At 55.4% G+C, this 19812-nt stretch overlaps 7 protein-coding genes across 7 annotated transcripts; 3 read left to right on the top strand and 4 right to left on the bottom strand.

Annotated features, from left to right (window-relative positions):
* Positions 1-14: 14 nt before the first annotated feature.
* Positions 15-5028, bottom strand: BAUCODRAFT_69502 (uncharacterized protein; the record flags this gene model as incomplete). Its single annotated transcript, XM_007678062.1, has 5 exons — positions 15-896; positions 971-1107; positions 1179-3420; positions 3471-4852; positions 4905-5028. 5 exons carry the CDS (start codon positions 5026-5028, stop codon positions 15-17), a joined length of 4767 nt encoding a protein of 1588 aa, XP_007676252.1.
* A 262-nt stretch (positions 5029-5290) lies between these two features.
* BAUCODRAFT_473781 (uncharacterized protein) lies at positions 5291-6203 on the bottom strand. The gene has a single exon (XM_007678311.1). It carries the CDS (start codon positions 5760-5762, stop codon positions 5553-5555), a length of 210 nt encoding a protein of 69 aa, XP_007676501.1. The 5' UTR covers positions 5763-6203; the 3' UTR covers positions 5291-5552.
* A 729-nt stretch (positions 6204-6932) lies between these two features.
* Positions 6933-8662, bottom strand: BAUCODRAFT_33743 (uncharacterized protein). The gene has a single exon (XM_007677884.1). The coding sequence runs from the start codon at positions 8303-8305 to the stop codon at positions 7382-7384; it is 924 nt and encodes a 307-aa protein (XP_007676074.1). The 5' UTR covers positions 8306-8662; the 3' UTR covers positions 6933-7381.
* A 154-nt stretch (positions 8663-8816) lies between these two features.
* Positions 8817-9736, top strand: BAUCODRAFT_473974 (uncharacterized protein). The gene is made up of 3 exons (XM_007678312.1): positions 8817-8869; positions 8943-9527; positions 9582-9736. The coding sequence occupies exon 2, from the start codon at positions 9095-9097 to the stop codon at positions 9500-9502; it is 408 nt and encodes a 135-aa protein (XP_007676502.1). The 5' UTR covers positions 8817-8869; positions 8943-9094; the 3' UTR covers positions 9503-9527; positions 9582-9736.
* Positions 9737-10113: 377 nt separating this feature from the next.
* On the top strand, positions 10114-12902 carry BAUCODRAFT_148031 (uncharacterized protein; the record flags this gene model as incomplete). Its single annotated transcript, XM_007678313.1, has 4 exons — positions 10114-10923; positions 10982-11418; positions 11506-12826; positions 12876-12902. The coding sequence occupies 4 exons, from the start codon at positions 10114-10116 to the stop codon at positions 12900-12902; spliced, it is 2595 nt and encodes an 864-aa protein (XP_007676503.1).
* Positions 12903-14241: 1339 nt separating this feature from the next.
* Positions 14242-15540, bottom strand: BAUCODRAFT_69369 (uncharacterized protein; the record flags this gene model as incomplete). Its single annotated transcript, XM_007678054.1, has 2 exons — positions 14242-15246; positions 15325-15540. The coding sequence occupies 2 exons, from the start codon at positions 15538-15540 to the stop codon at positions 14242-14244; spliced, it is 1221 nt and encodes a 406-aa protein (XP_007676244.1).
* Positions 15541-15904: 364 nt separating this feature from the next.
* BAUCODRAFT_474343 (uncharacterized protein) lies at positions 15905-19701 on the top strand. The gene is made up of 3 exons (XM_007678314.1): positions 15905-18362; positions 18435-18510; positions 18581-19701. Exons 1-3 carry the CDS (start codon positions 15994-15996, stop codon positions 19283-19285), a joined length of 3150 nt encoding a protein of 1049 aa, XP_007676504.1. The 5' UTR covers positions 15905-15993; the 3' UTR covers positions 19286-19701.
* The last annotated feature ends 111 nt before the right edge of the window (positions 19702-19812 follow it).

The raw sequence follows: 19812 nt of genomic DNA on the forward strand, positions 1-19812 counted from the left end.
ATCCATGCGCTGATTTAGTAACACAAATAGCTGTTGTCCCCTATGCTCCGATAAATGCGTTGAAACAGCCCAACCTTCTTCTGAGGATGTTGTCGAGCGTAGTTTTCCTCCACCACGTTGTGCTTATTTACAATGCTCAAGAACACCTGGTCAAGCGTCGCCTGGCTGACACTGTAGTACTCAAAGCCCAGACGTGCCTTGTTTGCTTCAAGGTTGGAAAAGAGCGCACTGATGCCAGTTCTTGAAGGAACGTACCCTGGCCCTACCAAGTTGGCGCCGGACTGCCGTGTCTTGCCACTAGGCTCGTCGTTTGTGGCAGTCCGGTCGTTTGGAAGACTGAACCGTAGCTGTCCGTGGAAAGAGCGATCCTCGGTGACCGCGGCTGGAAATGCACGCCGAATCCATGTTTTGATCGCGTCCATGTTCTCGTTGGTGGTGTAGGGGGCGTCTCTGTGGACTAGATGTACGTGATACGCATCGCCGTGCTTCTTCCGTAACTGATCGCTTGTACCCAATGCCAGCATCTTCCTTGCCATGATTCCAGCACGGTCCGCAAGGGCATCAGCTTCTTCCATACTGTGGGTAGTCAGAACGAGCGACCGCCCTGACGAGACGCTTCTCAACGTCCGCCACATCACCCTCTTTGAAGCCGCATCCATGCCTGAGCTTGGCTCGTCCAGGAGCACGACAGATGGATTGCCGATCAAGGCGATGCCGAGCGACAGTTTCCGCTTGTTGCCTCCAGACAGCTTGCCAGCCAACCGAGACTTGAACTGCGCTAGACCGACTGCGTGAAGCACCTGCTCAACATTGTGCTCAACGTCAGGCACGCCTCGTGCCCGTGCATAGAAGCGCAAGTGTTCAATTGCAGACATTTGATCCATTGCATCGAATTGCTAAATAGTAATGGGTAGGAAAGTCAGCTATGTCTTTAACAACAGCGAGGTATTCTACACGATGGTTTGCTTACAGGACAAACACCAAGGTTGGCACGTGCTTGTGCTCGGTGTGAGATGATAGAAACGTCCTCAATCAGTATCTCGCCTTGCCTACCTGATGGCCTCGTATCACCGCGGATGAGACCTATCGTGGTTGACTTGCCGGCTCCTAAAGGTTAGAGGTAAATGTCAGCTATCTTCATGTCATCTGCGAGAGGATCGGCCTATTCCTCTGCTTACCGTTCGGTCCGAGGAGGGCAAATGTCTCGCCGCGGGGAACGCCGAAGGAGATGTCCTGCACTGCTTGATTCGCACCGAAAGCCTTGGATGCATGGATAACGCGAAGCTCGTCATTAGACTCTTCCACCCGTGCAGTTTCCGAGTACACTTCAGGATCGACACCTTCGACCTCTTCGACATCCTGCGCCTTGTGCTGCCGTCGCATGAAGAGCCTGGGTCTCCATCCACTATCGTACGCAACCAAGAAAGTCATCAAGACCGCTGATTGAATGACAAGATAAGCAATGCAGGAGCCATAGACAGTCCAGGCCCCGGCGTTAGGTGCAACGCTATTGTCTCGACAGAGTATACTGAATTCGTTGAAAGACAAAAGCAGTGCTCGTAGCAGGTTTGCCGCAGGGAAGAAAGCGCCGATCGTGAAGGTGGCTATGTTGAGGTTCCGGTCCGTGTCCGCCGCAGGCGAGTAGGTGATTATGCACATGAAGGAGATGAAGTAGAGCAAGAAGAACACGCATTGGCCGCCCGCAGCGAAGGCGAAAGATGCTAGCTGACTGCTCGTGAAGAGGCTGAATACGTACGACATCAGCGTCGCGGCCAGTCCAAACAGCGTGAAGATCAGCCACAAGTACCCTGGAGCGTACCAGATGTCGCTAACGGCGGTAAAGATTATGATCGCCAACGTGCTCACAGCCAGGACGATGATGAAGTCGAAGAGAGTATATGCTGTCCAGACCGACTGTGCCCGAATCCCGTTGCTGTAGTGGAGCGCTCGGACCTTGTGAAGCCGCTCGCGATTCACGTATAGTGCGAAGAAGCCAGGAAAGACGCTCATCGCAAGACCAAAATACAGAATGAACTGCAGACTCTTGCCAGCCGACGGTGAGAACGGGACCGCAAAGGGCTGAAAGCTCGCTTGTATCGGTATGCGTGACAGGGCTACGTCGAGTAGGTTTTGCGTAGCGATGGCGTAGTAGAGCTGGTAATTGCCGCGCCAGGCAAAAGTAGGTGTGCTGCCTAAGAAGAACCCGCCGGGGGTAGTACTAGAGTAGTTGGTGTTGATGTAATTGTAGAACTCGTCTATTGTGTTCACTGCTCGAAACGGCGGCGGATTAAGCAGTGGGTAAACCGAGTTCAGGAAGTTGAGCAATCCTGGGGTGACGGGTCCCACTGGAATGTCGGCTTCGTAGCCAAGGAAGTTGTTCAGACCTGCTGCCTGGTCGACTGATACTACCGAGGCCGGGTCGCAAGTTAGGGCAGAGAAGTTGGTGAGGAATCGCGTGACCAAGCCGGCAGTGATGACTGGGATCAGCAGTGCAGCCAGGTATGGCCAGGCGTTCCGAGTGAAGATTGTCCCTCTCTTTCTGAAAAGGACCCAAGTCTGCCGGGCGTACGACAGATGCTTGCCTGTGGCAAGCTGGAGTCCTTTCTCGCCGCTGACTAACGCCTCGTCTGGTGCCGGAGATGGCGCGTGATCTTTGTCGAGTTCGTCCTTCACTTCCGCGGCCAGTTTGAGGAACACATCTTCTATGGTCGGCCCATTTACCTGATAGTCTCGAATTCCGGCTCGCTCAAGCTCGCTGATGAACCGTGCGGCAGCTGCAGAATCTGGTATCATGTACACCGTTTGGTCGTGGAAGACTTGCTTCGGCACGCTTTCAAGATCCGCAGACAGAGGCTTGCTATTTTCGTGGTAGACTCTTACGCGGTAGCCTCCGCCCAGTTCATGCTTCAACGCAACAGCAGAGCCACTCGCCACGCGCTTGCCCTTTGACATTATTGCAATATCGTCGGAGAGCAAATCTGCTTCGTCGAGAAAGTGACTCGTGAGGATGATGCTACGCTTACCTCGCTCGGCTAGTAGAATGTCCCATATTTTGCGCCTGGAAAGTGGATCGAGGCCGGAGCTGACTTCGTCAAGCATGCAGAGTGTTGAGCCTCCCGTGAACCCCATAGCAAGTTGACACTTGCGCTTCTGGCCACCGGAAAGTGTATCCGAGCGTGCCTTAATCTTCTGCTCCAGGTCGCATGCGCGAATCAGCTCTTCGCACTGTGCTCTGGAATCAACTTTCTCGGCTTTGAGCCTGTTGAATATGCTAACGTGTTCGTACACGGTGAGCTCATCCCACAATACATTCTTCTGCGGGCACAAGCCAATGCCGCCTCCTGCATCCATTTCGATAGTTCCACCTGTAGGCTTCTGTAAACCTGCAAGCATATCCAGAGTGGTACTCTTGCCGCTGCCCTAACGAGTGGTCAGTATGACATTGCGTTAAGATGTCGGCAGTAACTTACATTGGCGCCGAGGAGGACCATGATTTGCCCCCGCAGAACTGTGAGATCAATGCCGTCCACTGCTCGGACTGTCTGCCGGTTCGTTCGAGAAAGGCGTAGCAGCCAGTTCGGTTGATACAGCTTGGTCAAGCCTCTGAGCCGGACGGTCTCCGTGCTGCTTTCTCCATCATATGTGAGCTTCCTAGCTTTCGTCGCTGTGCCGTACAAGACTCGTTCGATAAAAGCGCCCACGAACGGGTATACAAGGATCTGAACGATGCAGAATAAAAAGAACAGCCAGCCAGCCATCCTCCATGGTGCATTCGGTGCCGCCTTGCTCAAATCCGCGGGTTCGATCTGCTGCTGCCAGTAGGCCATGTAAATGATGAATAGTGTGAAATTCATGGGCGGGAAAATCAAACTGAGAACGATAGCAGCGCTTGTCGAAACTGGAGGTATAACCTGTATGATAATGGCGAGAACAATGCTTGCGATAGTCACTGTGATCCCGGAGAGCTGTGCTTTGCTGAACAAGCTTGCGAAAGCCATGGACCAACTTGAGAGAGCCAATCCCGCAAGGATGAAGTAGCCTATGAGGATGCCCGTGTTTGATTGCACGTAGTTCATTCGTGCAACAATCACGGCCATGACAACCCAGCTCGGCAGATACAGCATGTCGAACGCGAGATGAATTGAAAGCAGCCTTGCGGCTTGTGGTAGCCATCTTGCTTTGTTGGGCATCATCGCTTCTATGAGCTGAGACATGCCCAACTCGCGCTCTTTGGCCATCTCTCCAGTGAGCTGGTAGCAAATTCCCACAATACCAACAAAATACACCAGACCGAGTATGCTGATCAGACTGCCCATGTAGAGGCGCGTAATGTTTCTTTGTCGTTCAACTGCCGTCTCCGATGTATAGGGGTATTGGGTGACGGTTGGCAGACTAGCGCCATTTATTTCCGCAATGGCGTTATCGACGGCCCTTTGAAGAGGAAGAACGTAAATCTCCGCATCGTTGTCTTGTGTATCGACGTAGACGCGACCACCAAACACGCCGTCTGCACGCATCGAGTAATTCCAGATCCCACCTGAGCCTTCAGACGGTGAGGAGAGAAACTCGACGGCTGCAAAGCATGGCGAAACACCTCGGATCGAACTTCGACATGTTGTCAGAAGTCCGCTATCGTTTTCCAGTATCTGGACGGTTTTGCCTTGTGCTCGGATCGGCTCGGCAACCTGATCGATTACGGTTGAGATCTCTCCGCCAATGTAGCCTCCATTGATGAACACGACGGTGTTGCGGCCTCCTGCAGACGCTGCGACTGCGTCGCTAAGACTCCGAAGTGGCGCTGGGGCGCCAATGCCGAATGAAGAGGGCGGAATGAAGAATGATTTAGCATAAGCTATGGTAATCCTTCGTCAGAGAAATACCTGAAGACAAAAAGGCAGACTTACCAATAATGAAAATGAATATAATAGGAGCTATGAATGCTCTTGTTAGCGTCCCGAGAAGGTGGCGGAACAGCACGATCTTGAGTGTTTTCTCAACCAGAGCCCATGTCTGGCGAAGGAAAGGCATGTCGGCAGCGATGCCAACTCTTCGGATTCCTCTTCTCGCTTGGCAGTGGGAGTCGTAGAAGCGTCGCTCAGACCTGCATTGACAGATTGTTGAGCAGGCTAGACAGCTCTGCCTGCTCCCAGCTCGACAAGTTTGCCGCTTCAATGGTTCGTCAAGTGGCGCCGGCGTTATATATTCGTCTTACGAATGGTTGCGAGGTTCGGAAGCTGAATATTTGTCGAATTCGCTATGCAAGAAAGAAAATAGAGACCTCCAAGCTTTCGCCACACCCACTCCGATCAATGCCACAGGGACAAGTACAAACGAATCAGACCATATCCGTCGCCGAGAATAAGTGAAGAGGCGAAGTCACTACGATTACGCACTTGATGTCGTCCGGCAACTAACGTTCCGGACCGTGTAGCGGAACCGAGATCTGCCAAGCTGCCGGATCCCGATCGCCTCCGCGGCGTGACTTCACTGCACGTCCCTTCAGCGGGTGTGTGTATCCATTATCGGAGCACGCAAAACATCCATCCCATCGCTCAGCGGCTGGTAGCCAACGATGACAGCGTCTTGCGAGACCTTCGCTCGAGTGGCCTGTAATTGGCGCTGAGTGCCCTTTGTGTTCCAAGCAAAGAGGGCAGGATGTTCGCCGAAGCAGCTATGTTGGCGAGGCGTGCGATGCTATACTTCGCAGTAGTCGGCGACGGCGACGCTGGTTTGTCAGCAATATTGACGGCACGATCCGTCATCGGCCGTAAGAAGAAGCGCGGTTGTGATGTATGAAGTCAACGGTCAGCTGAAGCGCGATCGCGTGTTACGGACGCGTGCCGCATCGCTTCCATCGACCTACCCACGAGAGCCTGTGTGAGGTTTCGAGAATTGGAATTCAGGCGCTCGATAGTTAGAAGGACCTGCGCCTTAGCGTCCTTCGCTGTCCTTGAGGTATGCTCGTCAATGGCGCGCATGGTTAGTTACCCCAAAGGGTTCCGAGGGACTTGACGTTCGGGATTGAGGATTGCAAAACCGCCCGTGCTGAACGACTTCCTTTTTGAATCTTCGTAGCGGTTTGAGCAATGCTAGCACGCGCAGAGACACGGACGCAAAGTATGCCTAGATGATACTTGGAAGTTGTGATGCTCCAATCATCCTGCGGTGAGAGCGATATTGCGGGTTGGAGTCTTGGGCAATGTCGCTGTCACATCTCTTTCACGTCATTGACTGTACGCTGGCGATAGCGCAAGCCAACTTCCGATGCTATTGAGATTCACAACGCGGCGGTATAAATCTAGCAAACTACTGAAGGTAGGACGTCACAGAACATCTGGGATCGCCTAGCTTATTCTTGAGGCAATCGATTGGCTCTCAAAACATGCCACCATGCGAGCAAAGCGCAGGTGAACATGACAATACCGAAAGGAGACGCATCGTTGGTCAAAGCTTCTTGAAGCTCTACAAACAGGAATATGTATCCGTCCAACCAATCGATGCCTTTAGCGTCTGCGGGGCGGTACCGGGCTTGAAAACGCATGAAAGGGTAAGGGTACGGCCCTACTGTTCGGCTTGGTCAGTGGCGGAGACGACGCATTGCCGGCCTCTTCGGTTGATCTAATGCCTTACGATTTCTCTTTGGGCGTTAAAGTGCTGAGAGATCCGAATCTCATGGCGAGAGTCGTACGCGTCACGGTGTCGTGTAAGCTATCCGACTGGAGGCGGAGAGCGTGGACGACTGGCTACGGTGTCATAGAGGCTGTTATACGGTAGTCCGAGAGTGAAGGTGATCAGGGCTTGTGACTATGATGGCTTCAGCGCTGCACACTAATTGCCAATACATATGGTGGCGTGTGCGGGAAGACGGTCAGGGCAGGTTGTGCTGCAGGGTCGATGCTCCCTGTACTTGACAGTTAAGAGCCACGAGGTCTTGTGCTTGTATTGCATATGTAAATATATGCGCTAGTCGCTTCTCTTACCTTTAAGGCGAGAGTCGGCAGCGTGAAATGAGTAAGAGGCCGCTGCCTAGTGGTTTGCGTCACGCGTCGCTTTCCGAGCGCACATGATCTTGCAGATAGCTCGTGGTTCCATTCATACCTCTCAACCTCGACCAAAATCATCAAGACAGCTGATGATGGCGGAGGGCCACTGCAGTAACCGCAGCAAGGAAGCCTCCAGCGCTTGTAGCAGGTGTCACCGTGTCGCCTATTGCGGGATAGACTCAACATCGAGCTGCTACGATCCTGTCGGCAGTAGGTGCGGTAGATGTGATCGAGCAGTTGGAGACGACGTGCGATTATGCGAAAGATCGTGGCCTTAGCCTGCAAGAAGAAACGCTTCATTGTATTAGGTTGCAGCAATCGCGGCAGGACAAACAGGACTACACTTGTAACGCTCTCTCAAACATCTTGACATTAAATTCTCCCACCTTCTCCGCCCACCCTTTCTCCCTGTACTCTTTCAGCGCCGCAACTTCCTTCGCCTCACCCTTCTCATTCAGCGTCCAGCTACCCCTCTGGAATTGCGGCGCAGTACCATAGTACAGCATCCTCTCCCCAACATCCGCCGGCTTCGCTACGAACAAGCTCATGAGCGGCTCGACGATCCACTTGAAAGCCACACCGAGCACGCCGGTAGCACTATGTCCGAGCAGTCCTGTTGACGCGAGACCCGGAAAGGCGTGTATGAATGCCTTGTCAGGGTACTGCTTTGCTAGCTGATCGAAAGATAGGCTGTGCAGGGTAGCGGAATGCACCATAGCCTGTCCTACAGAGTAGTTGCGCTCCAGATCCAGGTCATCTTCAATCATTTTACCCTCCTGTCCACCGCCAAGAACAGACACCACGCGGCCGTTGGGAGTAAGAAGCGGAGCAAGTCTCGATGCGAAGCGTATCCGTCCGTAGTAGCGAAGCGAGAACGAGTTATCAAGACCCTCAGCGTTTGTCTCACGGCCATTAAAGCCGACATAACCCTGTGACAAGTAAACGAGGTCGACTTTCGCGCCACTGAGCTGTTGCTTGATAGACTCGCAAACGGCATCGATGTTCTTGATCAGGCTCACATCTGCTTCGAGGAAGGTGAAGCTACCGGCTGGGTTGAGCGAGCGGAGATTGCCAAGCTCGGAGGCGAACTTGCTGCGGTTGCGGCCGATGATGAGCGCGGTGGGATTGGAGATGTGCGTGGCGTACGATCGAAGGGTAGCGAGTCCGATGCCACTCGTGGCGCCAACAAAGACTGCTGTGAGTGTACCCTGGCCTCGTGGCAGCGCAGCGTTGGAAGAGCGAACTTCGGAAAGGGAGACCATGGTTGACTGTTCGGGCGTTGGGATTCTTTGGAATCTGGGTTGTGGCTTTCTGCTGTGATTAACACGAGGTCTGCTTCGAAACCTAATCGATTACTGGATGAGATGATGATGAAGAGGGAGATGAGAATGGAGAGTAGGAATCGCAAATCCCAGGGCGTCATTCTTGTACTTCTTCATACTGGTCTTCCGGACACTTTGGACCACTTCTCTTACAAACACCAGCCGGACTCGCGATGCTATCGAGCGCCCGACGTCCGCTGCGAGGACAAGGATGACTAACACCGCAGCACAAACCCGTTGATGAGAGTAACGCCGACGTGGTTACTAGCGGAGCTATCTAAGCTTGGAGAATGAGACGCCCTGGAAGCCGGTCGTTCTTAGATAAGGTGATGTGGGAAGACAGCGGCTTAGTAAAAGTGCCAAGGAACATATCTCCGGAGCCGCAGTCACGTGAACTACACGAAAAGTGCGCGCCTCAATACTCGCGATGCAACTGCGACAACGGATGAATACTACACCATCGACTGGTCCTGCGCAGTCTCCAACCAGGCAGGGTTGTATAGGGTTAGCCAGCGAGACCGTCTTGTCCCCAATCCTTGCACAGACTGTGCTTTGCTACTTTGCTAAACGAAGACAGGAGCCGAAGATACCGTGTCGAATCGACCTATCGTATCCAGCGCCAAGGCGTCACCCTAAGCGAAGTGATCTGGAGCTCCCGCACAAAGAGCGGGGATCCTGGTGGTCTTACACTGGCATAGTGCCTGTGTGCTCTGTAGCGCAGGTCTGCGAATGTTCGCTACCACTGTTGCAAAATATTTACCGCAAGCCTTGAACTCGGGCCGATGTTGTGAACCATACCCCGAGTACGGTTTGACAAGCTTTCAATGGTCGCCTTGTTCCGACGCATTAAGCAAACGAACAGCAATTGGTCTTACATTCGGACAATGTCGACACTTCCGAAGCACTGATGAACCTCAACGGGGCAGCAGGAACCTAGCACACTGTTGGCCATGTTGTCAATGCGGTAGCAACTTCCGCATGAGTATTGCGAACGCAGACGGCCGCGACTCTCTTCGAATTGACACCGGAGACTTCGAAATCGGCATGATGGCACGCATAGATACCAGGTCCATGGTGTTCCGATCCACTGGGGTATACCCCGGTAGACCTCCCTTGTTTCGCATGCATAGCGGCTGACACGCTGTGCGGAGACGAAGTTCAGGCGAGCTGAGCATACCGACTTGGGAAGAGTGCGGAGGGGCTAAATAAAGCCTAGAGCGCACCTGTTCCAATGTGGCTGACCGCTTCTCGCTTCTTATATGCTCAAGGTCTCTTGGCAGCACGCTTCACAGTGCTTAGAGTGGTGGTGGCAGTCCCTTGTCGGGAAACTAACTTTCAAGGCGCAATTGTCAAACCTCTCGCCATGTGGTCCGTTCGCGTTGAAAGACACCTATATCATGATAGGAGTCGCGACAGACCACCTCCTCGCTTCCATCCGACGTGCTACGGTAACCGTCGTGCACTACGACATATACGCCGCTCAACCCGACGTGCAAACTTTGAGCATAGGGGACAAGGACACCAACCACTAGAGCGTTGAGGGACCAATAATGCATCTGAGCATTCAGCTTCTCCTTGGTTGTGCGAGTGTGCTGTCTTCGGTCTGCGCTCGATCCCCTTATGATTCCGGAGCCAGACACCGCGATAGTCGTGATGAGTACCTTGGAGACCCTCTGTTGCAGGTGTTGCCGCCTCAAAAGCGCGTTGCGACACCTACGCGACACCCGACCGTGCACAGTATGGAAGCAATGAGACCCAAAAAACGATCCGAACATTTCTACCACGCACCGGGTGACTACATCGCCGCTGCCGTCCACGTCTCACTAGATCTACACCACCCACATCCCGTGGTAGTCTTGGACCACATGAAAGATCTTATTAATGTTACGTGTCGGGGCGATGGCTCTATCCTGACAGCCTTCGATGACATCTCAGCTTACCAGGGTGCAAAAGCACATTGGGCACTTGCTGGCACCGAGAGCACCGTCTTCATAACCGCGACGTCCTCTTGCTCCTCCAATGGTCAGAACATGTACTATCAGGCCAACAGCATCTCGTTCGATGACGGCCAGCTGGCATGCAGTATTCAGGGTGCCAGAGTCGACGTTGGCGATGTGGTAACTTCTATGTCCGTCGACTTCGGAAGGTTAACGTCCTCGGGCACATCAACATATGTAGCAACAACAGTCTCGCCCAGCGCATCCCCTACAACCGCACCACCAGCATCTGCGCCCTTCTCGAGCAGTTCGTTGGTCGCAAGCTCCGCTAGAAGCACGCAATCTTCCTTCTCTAGCCCTACACCCCTTGTCAGCTCCCCGACATCGACGGCGATCGGTACATCCACGCTCTCGTCTGACACATCGGCTTCTGGCACGCCTTCTATAGCATCTGTCTCTTTGGTCTCCATCTCGACACCTACTGAAAGTGTGTCTTCGATTCTGGCCAACCCACCTCAGGCTACGATCGATGGCTTTCCCGCTGTCGCAACCGGACCTGACTTTGATCGGATGCTGATTGACCTGCTCGGCTACTATGCAGCTAACAATCAAGATGAGACGGTACGTGCCCTCGTCCCGTCTTCGAGTCACGCACTAATAGTTGATGGCTGGTTTGCAGTCCGTACTCAACGAAGCGATTGGCGTTCCGCTCACCCGTCGTTCGCTGCGAAAACGCGACAATGTCATCTTGGACACGATAGACGAGCTTACTGAGGACATTGAAGACATTGTTGACGATATCGTGGATGGCATCGTCAACAAAGCCTTAGTCCTCGTAAACGGCGTCAAGACACTCATCGACACCGCCATTACCGGCATCCGCCTAGTTGTAGGAACTGTCATTGCCTTGGGCACACTACTTTTCGGCGGATCGTATAGCGACGACTTTGACTTCCCCATCGACTACAGCGTGGGCGGGACGAACTCCGACTTCGGACCCAACAGCTATCAGATGCTCTACTGGACACCAATTACCGACCCTTACGGCTCGGCTTATCAGCAAGCCGTAAACAGTCTCATCTCTCAAAATATCACGACGCCGAGCGGCTACACACCGTAAGTCACTACTGCCCATCCACTTGGTAGACACTTGCTTGACCGTTTATCGTTCGTATGATGGTGTGACTAACATCACCCCCTCAGCTATCCGGCAATCTCGGTCTATTGCGTCGAGTGTGGCGCATCCGGAGACTTCGAAGTCCAGGGAAGCGTGAGTGCCGATTCTTCGACTGGCCTGCGAAAAGCGACCATCGCCGTGACCGGCAACCTGCAAGCCGGGCTGGAAATTGGCATTAGTGCCTTCATCGCCGGTCAGCAGTCCGCCACTCAGACCCTGTACGTCCGCGACCTCGGCGGCTGGGAGATTCCGGACCTGGTCTCGCTTACGCCGCAGTTCATCGTATCGGTGCAAACGAACATCCAAGTACGTAATGAAGGCGAAGTGCTTGCAGGCATCCAGTTCGTATGGCCATCCGTCTACGCCGGCTGGAGTCTCCTCGATAGCGGCAGCGAGTCCAACGGCTGGACCCCGCGGGTGACTAAAATCATGCAGGCCTCCGGTCGGCCGTTGCTCAGCGGTTCTCTTGCTTTCCCGCTCACGCTGAGCTTCGATCTCGAGTTGTTGAACGGAGCCTTCGGCGCCAGCGCCAACTTGACCGACGCACCGGGCCTTTCACTGAACGTTGACAGCTTCAGCAGCAGCTGCGGGACCTCCTACAGCGTCAACCTGATCAACACACTCCAGCTCGACGTCAGCTTCCTCGGCTCCGCGAGTCTTCACAGCGACCTCTACAATCTCGCCCAAGGCTGCGTACCCCTGGGAGGCACAATCTCACCACCTCCCTCATCATCGAAGCTCCGCCGCCGCCGTAGACGCGAGCTGGATCAGCGACAGGACACCAACGCCACCACCAACTCAACAACCACCGCCCACACCATCGTGCCCGCCGACGTCGTAGACTCAACCGGCCAAATCCGCATGCTACCCCACTACAACGGCAACCTCTTCCTCTCCCTAGCCAACACAAGCACGAACGACACTGCCTTCCTAACCGGCGTCAACCAACTCCAAGCCATGCTCGGCAACCAAGGCACCACAGCCAACCAAAGCATCGTCTACGGCGACAGCCAAAACCGTCTCTTCCACTACTACCCCTCCACCATCGACGGTCTAGGCGTCTCCCGTCTGCGTCTTGCCGCGTGGGATCAGCTGCCCATTGGCTCGCGGGTGGTGACGCTCGCGCCGGTCACGCTGCTGAACCAGACGTTTTTGGTTGGTGTGGATGGAACGGGGAGCTTCAATTGGCTGTACTGCTGTGCAATTCAGGATGAGCCGAACAAGATGTTTCTTGTCAAGGATGGCGTGAAATGGGACGGAGGTGCTGCAGGATCCCGATTTGCAGTATATCGTTACTGGTGGGCCGTCGAGCGCTTGTGTGCCGCTGCTGCTGAACTCGTAGATATTGTCTGTACAGTAATGCATTGACAATCCGCCTGCTGCTGAACTATGCGAGAATAACGGTCCCAGTTTGAGTGTGTAGTAGCCCGGCGCTCCGTACTATGTCCATGTTGTATTGCATAAAGGTGCTAAGAGCGATGTATACTCTAGTCACCATGTGGCCGCACGGACAGATTCAGGAGGGACCCGGCTGGTGTTCGCCGGCCTGGTGACATGAAAGCGTCACACGACCATTTTTGCCCATCGCACTTCCTCACCAGACATACCGGAGTCAAGACTGTGCCGATCCCAGAAAACCACGATCGCCCAAAACCTACAAGCCGTCACAAGAAGTTTTTCTTTTTATTGGAGACGCACACGCCATCATCTGCCAGATCGGAGGCGTGAACAGCGAGAAAAACCTGCACCGATCGTTTCGTTCCATTCCGTTTTCACCGCGGAACCTCACTTCAGCGACGAGCGGTGCCAACGCATCCATGGATCCCCGGTGACACTCACACCTTCGTTCCCTCACCGTGCGGACCCCCTCCCCTGGTGTGGTGCGAAAGTTGCAAGCAACTGCGGGGCGGGAGGTACGTCAGTCCGCCTCCTTCATTTTACTGGGAGGGCTGGTTTCTTCTTGATACTCGGGCCCCACCAAATCTGTCCCGCCCCCGGTCACGAGGCGCAGATTTTCCGCCGGAGGAGGGAGGACGATGCAATGTCTGTGTTGCTCTTTCTTTCCCCCCCTCATGCGAGGAAATGGTTGACGGGTTAGAGGGTGCCGAGGAAGGGGGCAGGCGTCGAACAGTGAGAGCAGGGGAGGTGGTGGGGGTGAATCCCGTTTTGCCAGTTAGTCCTTGGGACGAAGGACGGGCGAAGATGGAAACTAGATGGGGGTACGCACGTGTTGATCGGATTGGATCGTCGACGGTTGTTGTTGTCCGTGGGGATGTTGACGGTTATGTGCGTTTGTGCAAGTGTGGCGTTACGTGTCCCCCTCCTCTTCTTTATCTTCTAGAGACTCGAGGAGGAGATGAAGCTTGATTGGGATAATGATGGTTGGGGGGGGACGTTGAGCGTGAAGTCAGTATGATCTGCCCTGCGTACATAGTTACTACGCACAGTCTCAGTGCATGGGAAGGGAGTTACCGAGTTAGCAGGGAACCCCGTCGAAGGAGCCGAAGATCTTCATCCAAGAGAGTGCGTTGCCAGATACTGTAGAACTGTTCTGCCGGATCGGGGTGACTTCGGATCGGTCATGTATTTTCGGCAGTAATGATACAGCGGTCTATACTCGCCAAACGTTGCGCGCGTGCGCAAACTTGGTATCTACAATGTCCATCCATCTGTCCGTCCATTTGTCCGTCAGTCAGTCCGTGCGTGCGATCGCTCATAGATTCTTAATAACCTGCACACATCACGTCAGCACAATTTCGACATCAAAGAGAGAGAGAGAGAAAGAGAGAGAGAGAGAGGGAGAGAGAGAGAGAGAGGATGCTAAAACTCACCGCATCCGCATACTCGGCCGTCTTCGCCTTGCCCCCCAAATCCCCCGTGATCGTCTTGCCCTGCGCCAGCGTCTTGAAGATGGCGCTCTGGATCTTATCCGCGTACTCATTCAGGCCCATATGCTGCAACATCATCACGGAGCTCAACAACAACGCCGTCGGGTTGGCCAGACCTTTGCCCGCGATATCCGGCGCCGAGCCGTGTACCGCCTCGAAGATGCTGCACTCGTCGCCGATGTTCCCGGAGGGCGTGAGTCCCAATCCGCCGATCAGACCGGCGCACATGTCGGATAGGATGTCGCCGTAGAGGTTGGGCATGACGAGGACTTTGTCGTTGTACGGGGTGGGGTCCGTGACGACCTTGAGGCAAGTGTTGTCGAGTAGTTCGGCGTCGAAGGCGATGTTGGGGAAATCCTTGGCGACGTCGCGGGCGGTGGAGAGGAAGAGGCCGTCGGACATTTTCATAATGGTCGCCTTGTGCACGGCGCGCACCTTCAACTTCCCCACGTCTTGCGCGTATTGGAAGGCGAAGCGCAGGACGCGCTCACTCGCCTCCTTGGTGATGAGCTTGATGCTCTGCACCACCCCATCCACGACCACATGCTCGATGCCGGAGTACTCGCCCTCCGTGTTCTCGCGGATGAGCACGGTGTCGACGCCGTCGTAGGGCGTCTTGTAGCCCTGGATGGACTTGCAGGGGCGCACGTTGGCGAAGAGGTTGAAGGTGCGGCGGAGCGTCAAGTTGAGGGAGACGTGACCTTTCCCGACGGGCGTGGCGAGGGGCCCTTTGAGGGCGACGTAGTTGCGGGTGATGGAGTCGATGGCTTCGTCGGGGATGACGGTGCGGCCGTCTTTGAGGCGCGGGGTGACGTCGACGGGTTCCCACTTGATGGGGGCGTTGGCGGCGGAGAAGATGTCCTTGACTGATTGGGAGATCTACCAATATTATACCTTATCAGTATGTATGGGGGTGGTGTGGGGGGAGAGGGTGGGTGGGGGAGTGATGGTGCTTACTTCCGGCCCGATGCCGTCGCCTTCTATTAGACTGACGAGGTATTTGCCATCGCTACCCTTTTGTCCCTTGAACTTGGCGACTTTATCCTTCTCCGCGGTGGCGTATGTTCTTGATTGGAGGTGTGCGCAGGCGGGGCGGAAGAGGGTGTGGGTGTGAGGTGCTTGTCGTGATACGGTCTGTCGTGCCGTTGCGGCCAGACACCGACCGGCGAGCATCGTATATATAGTAACACACCGAGAGTATTAGAGGTACGTGAGGAGGAGGAGGTGTGTTGGTTGGTCGTGCTTGCCCGATATACGAACTGTTATGCAGAAGCAAAGCTTGAAGCTGAAGCTGGAAGCTCTCGCTCGGGCACTTTCGCTTTCACGAGCCGCTCCCACCTTCCGCGCCAAAGCTTCCTTCCTCGTTTCCGAGTGACGACAGACGGCATTGGGCGGCTCTGCGTCTGTGCAGTAGCGTGCGGGCGCTACTGCACCTTCCGTTCCACTGACTGTCGCGTGGGGAGGCAAGTTCTTCCGAGCCGAACGACTTCGAGCATTGACACACCTCCAGCATTGACGCGAGGCAAGTGCGACAGAGCGCATATGTGTCACTGTCACTCTTGGTGGAAAGAGAGTATATTGCAGCGATAGAAGGCGCAAACGAATGACTAGTGAGGGGTAGTCGCAATGCCAGTCACGGCCGACCAAGAGCGGCAGCTGCTCAACCACTACAAACTCACCACCCTCTACCCGGACACCTTCCCTGCAGAACTCGACCAGGATGACGACGTCGACGATGACGACGACGACGACGACGATAACAACAAGCAACTCAACGGCGGGCCCGTCCACCACCCGACTCGCTCCCCCCTCAACGCCCGGATGAGCGCGTCCCGCTACCGCAACATCGACCGACACGCCTCCATGCGCTCCACCGGCAGTCTCGGCCCGGAGAGCGTGGTGCAAAAGGATGAACCCGACCCTCTCGGCATGACTTCAAGTGTCGCTTCCGAGCTGCGGAGAAGAGGGGTCCCCGTGGAAGAAGACCTCAAGCTGCGCAACCGCTTCATGCTGAGCTCCACCTCCTTCTCCCCGCAACTCTTCCTCTCCCACGTCCACCGAGATGCCTCAATGGACGACTTACTCCGGGGGCTGGACAACCTCAGCCATAGCATCGAGCAAAAGTCCGCCTCCCTCAAAGTGCTGGTGGAGAGCAACTTCGACCGCTTCGTCAAAGCCAAGTCGACCATCGACCACGTCTACACCGAGATGCGCACCCAAGGCGGCGACGCTTCTTCGAGTCCCTCCACCCCCACGCCGGGCCGAAGGGGAGGCCATGCCCGACACACCAGCCGGAGTCAGACCCACTTTCGGAACGCGAGTGCACCCTTCTCCGCCGCGGCTTCCCCGAAGCTGAACGACAGGAAGAAGAACGCTTTGACCAAGGAGTCCGAATACGGCGTCCTCGGCATCAAAATCCCGCTGCAGGAAGTCACGATCAAAGCGGAAGAAGTCTGGGGCCCGGCCATTGGTGGGAGGGAGAAGGAAGAAACGCTCAAAGCCGTCATTGGAGCGGTCGATGCGCATAAAGACATCTTCAAGCTGGGTAGTGTGGTGTATGAAGCGATCAAGAAGAACGACTACGACACCGTGACCGACGGGTGGAAACAGGCGAATAGATACGCCGACCAAGCGCGGGAGATTGCGGCGGTCGCTCAGCAGAATGCCGTGGTGCTAGCGGACCAAGACGCACAACAAATCCTCATCACGGCGAAGATGTACCACGACGTCTCCGCGCAGATCGAGACGTATAAGCGTGATACGTGGCGAAGACTGAAATCCAGTCATGGACGCAAACCCGCCGCCGTCGCCGACGAGACGGATAAGGAGGAGCATATGGAACTTATTGGCGTATTAATATTACTGGGAGTAGACGAAAATCCGATCTGGGAATGGCTGAATAGTCGGTGTCTCTACCTCAAGGATAAGCTCGCGCGATCGTTTGAGCGGTCGAGGGTTGAGATCGAGATCCTACGCCGGCGTCTAGCAGCGCACGAACGGAAGGACGTTAAAGCTTCGACGCAGTATCTGCGCTCCGCATCAGTCAATTCGTCACTGCTCGCCGGCAAGGATGCGGGAAAAGAAATGGACGCCCCACCCATCCTGGCGTTCTGGTCAAAGCTCCATGCCGACCTGAACACCCTCCTCAGCTCCTCCACCGGCATCCTAGGAGAATTGCTAGAATTCTGGGAAACGACGCAATCCTTCATTGACGGGAAAGCGCAGAAGTCCTTCCCCAACGCCGTCCTAGTGGCGAGTGTAGACAACCTCGCCCTAGAGCCGGACGACGTCGCGAACCTTCGCGCTGGAGCTATAGACCTGGTGAACCAAATCAGGGAGAACGTGCGTTCTTTCTTCGTCGACCCGCCGGTGGAGGATCTGAGTGAACTGTACAGTCCTGTCCCGCCTACGCCCATCACACCCGCTTCCGACAACAACAATAACAACAACTCGAACTCCAGGACTCCCGCGAGCGCGAGAGCGAATCGTTCCTTCTCCTTCTCCGTCGATGCAGGCAGCGTACCACCGCCGACGCCGAAAACGGGATCCGCGACGGAGAAGTTCGCCTTTTGGCCCCCGGGATCCAACTCCCTCTCCGCGTCGAGCTACTTGGCGAAGATTTCGCTCCTCGTCGCTCTGGCGGCCACGGATCTCGCGTCCCTTCCCCTGTTGACCCGCCATCCGGATTCCCGTCGCATGATCGAGGGGTTGAGGGGGATGGTGGGGGTGGTGCGTGACCGCGCGCTCACGGCCACTTGCACGCAGTGGGTGGCGGATGTGGAGAATCTTGCACGGTATTTGGAGAGGTGGGAAAGAAGCCCGGATCGGAAGGATTTGACGCTTCTGCCGGGCATGTTTATGGGGTTTGAGGAGAGGTTGGTTAGGGAGGTCAGGAGGATGGCTTTTATCAGTGAGGCGAGCGGGGTGCGGGGGGCGAATGAGGAGGTTATCGTTTCCCCGCCGGATCAGAAGTTGGTGCAGATGGTCAGAGAGAAGTTTGTGGAAGGGGTGGCTAGGGGGTTGAGTGGGATGGTGGAGGGGGCGGAGGGAGAGCGGAGGAATGGGAGGGTTGTGGGGGAGCATGGGGAGGAGGGGGATGAGGTTGCTGTGCCCGTTGGTGTGGGAGAAGGGGGAGGCAGTAAGGTATGTCTTCTCGTCCACCAAACCCTGTATCGTGTGGATGCGTGTCGTCTGCTAACAAGATGTGCTGCAGTCAACCCGCTTGCTACTAACCCTCTCCAACCTCTCCCACCTCCGCTCCGACCTAATCCCGCACCTCCTCACCGCCTTCGAATCCGCCTTCGCCCCGCTCAAACTCACCGACGAAACGAAATCCATCCGCGACCTGCTCTCCCAACTCGACGCCCGCTTATTCCAAGCCTACACAAAACCCCACGTCGACCGCCTCTCAATCCTAATCTACGACGGCATCAACGCCCCCACTTGGTCCCCCCCGCCAGGCAGTCGACCGAGTAATGCAAGCCAATACGTCTACGACGCTCTCCTCTTAATGGTGGGAGTGCATTCGGAGGTAACCACAACCACCACCCCGACCACCCCCTTACTCGCCCAAATCTTGTCATACCTCCTCGAACAAGCCTCGCACCACCTCCTCGACGCCTTCAAACGCGCCCACTCCCATTACACTTTATCCATGCTCATGCAAGCAACACTGGATGTGGAATTCCTGGCTCAGACGCTGAATACTTTTTCTTCGGATAAAGCGGGGGAGGTGCAGAGTCAAGTCTATTTGGCCCTGGATGAGCGGACGGACGACGAGGCGAGGCAGAAGTTGCAGGGGGAGTTGCCGGAGATGCGGGGGGTGTTGAAGCGGTTGCGCGAGGGGAGTCGCGGGGGTTTCGGGTGTTTTCGGCGGGAGAGGAGGGGACGGGAGGGGAGGAAGGAGGGTGCGCGATAAGACTCTGCGAGGTGAGGGTCTTGCGGTTTAGGGTGTTGTTGTTCTTCGCCGGAATTCTGCTAGTCGGTCGAGCACTGCTACGCCGTTCCATCTCTCCTCTCCCTCTCCCTCTCCCTCTCCTTCTGCTTCGCCCGAGCCACCTCCGTCATGAGCGGTCGTGAGCGTCGGCACGCCAACTTGCTCAATGCAGAAACTAGCGCTCACACTTGCCACTCGCGCGGCATCTACGAGATCCAGCTTCAACCGTGCAAGTCCCACCGCCAATCCGCCGAGAAACCCATTCCCGCCTCCCGTCGGATCGACGACTCTAGTCGCATCGGTATGGTAGGCAGGGAGCCAGTGAGTCAGTCCGGTGGAGTCGGCGAGGTAGCAGCCCGTTTTACCGCAGCGGACGACGACTGACAGTGTACTTCCTTCTGTCGAATGGATGGTGGCGCTGTGAGCGAGGAGGTGTGCGGCCTGGTCTTCGATGGCGGATCTGTCGAACCCGTCGTTAGGATGGGTGAAGGAGAAGAGGGAAGCGAGTT

Source organism: Baudoinia panamericana (assembly GCF_000338955.1).
Source record: "Baudoinia panamericana UAMH 10762 unplaced genomic scaffold BAUCOscaffold_6, whole genome shotgun sequence".
Taxonomy (NCBI): Eukaryota; Fungi; Ascomycota; class Dothideomycetes; order Mycosphaerellales; family Teratosphaeriaceae; genus Baudoinia; species Baudoinia panamericana.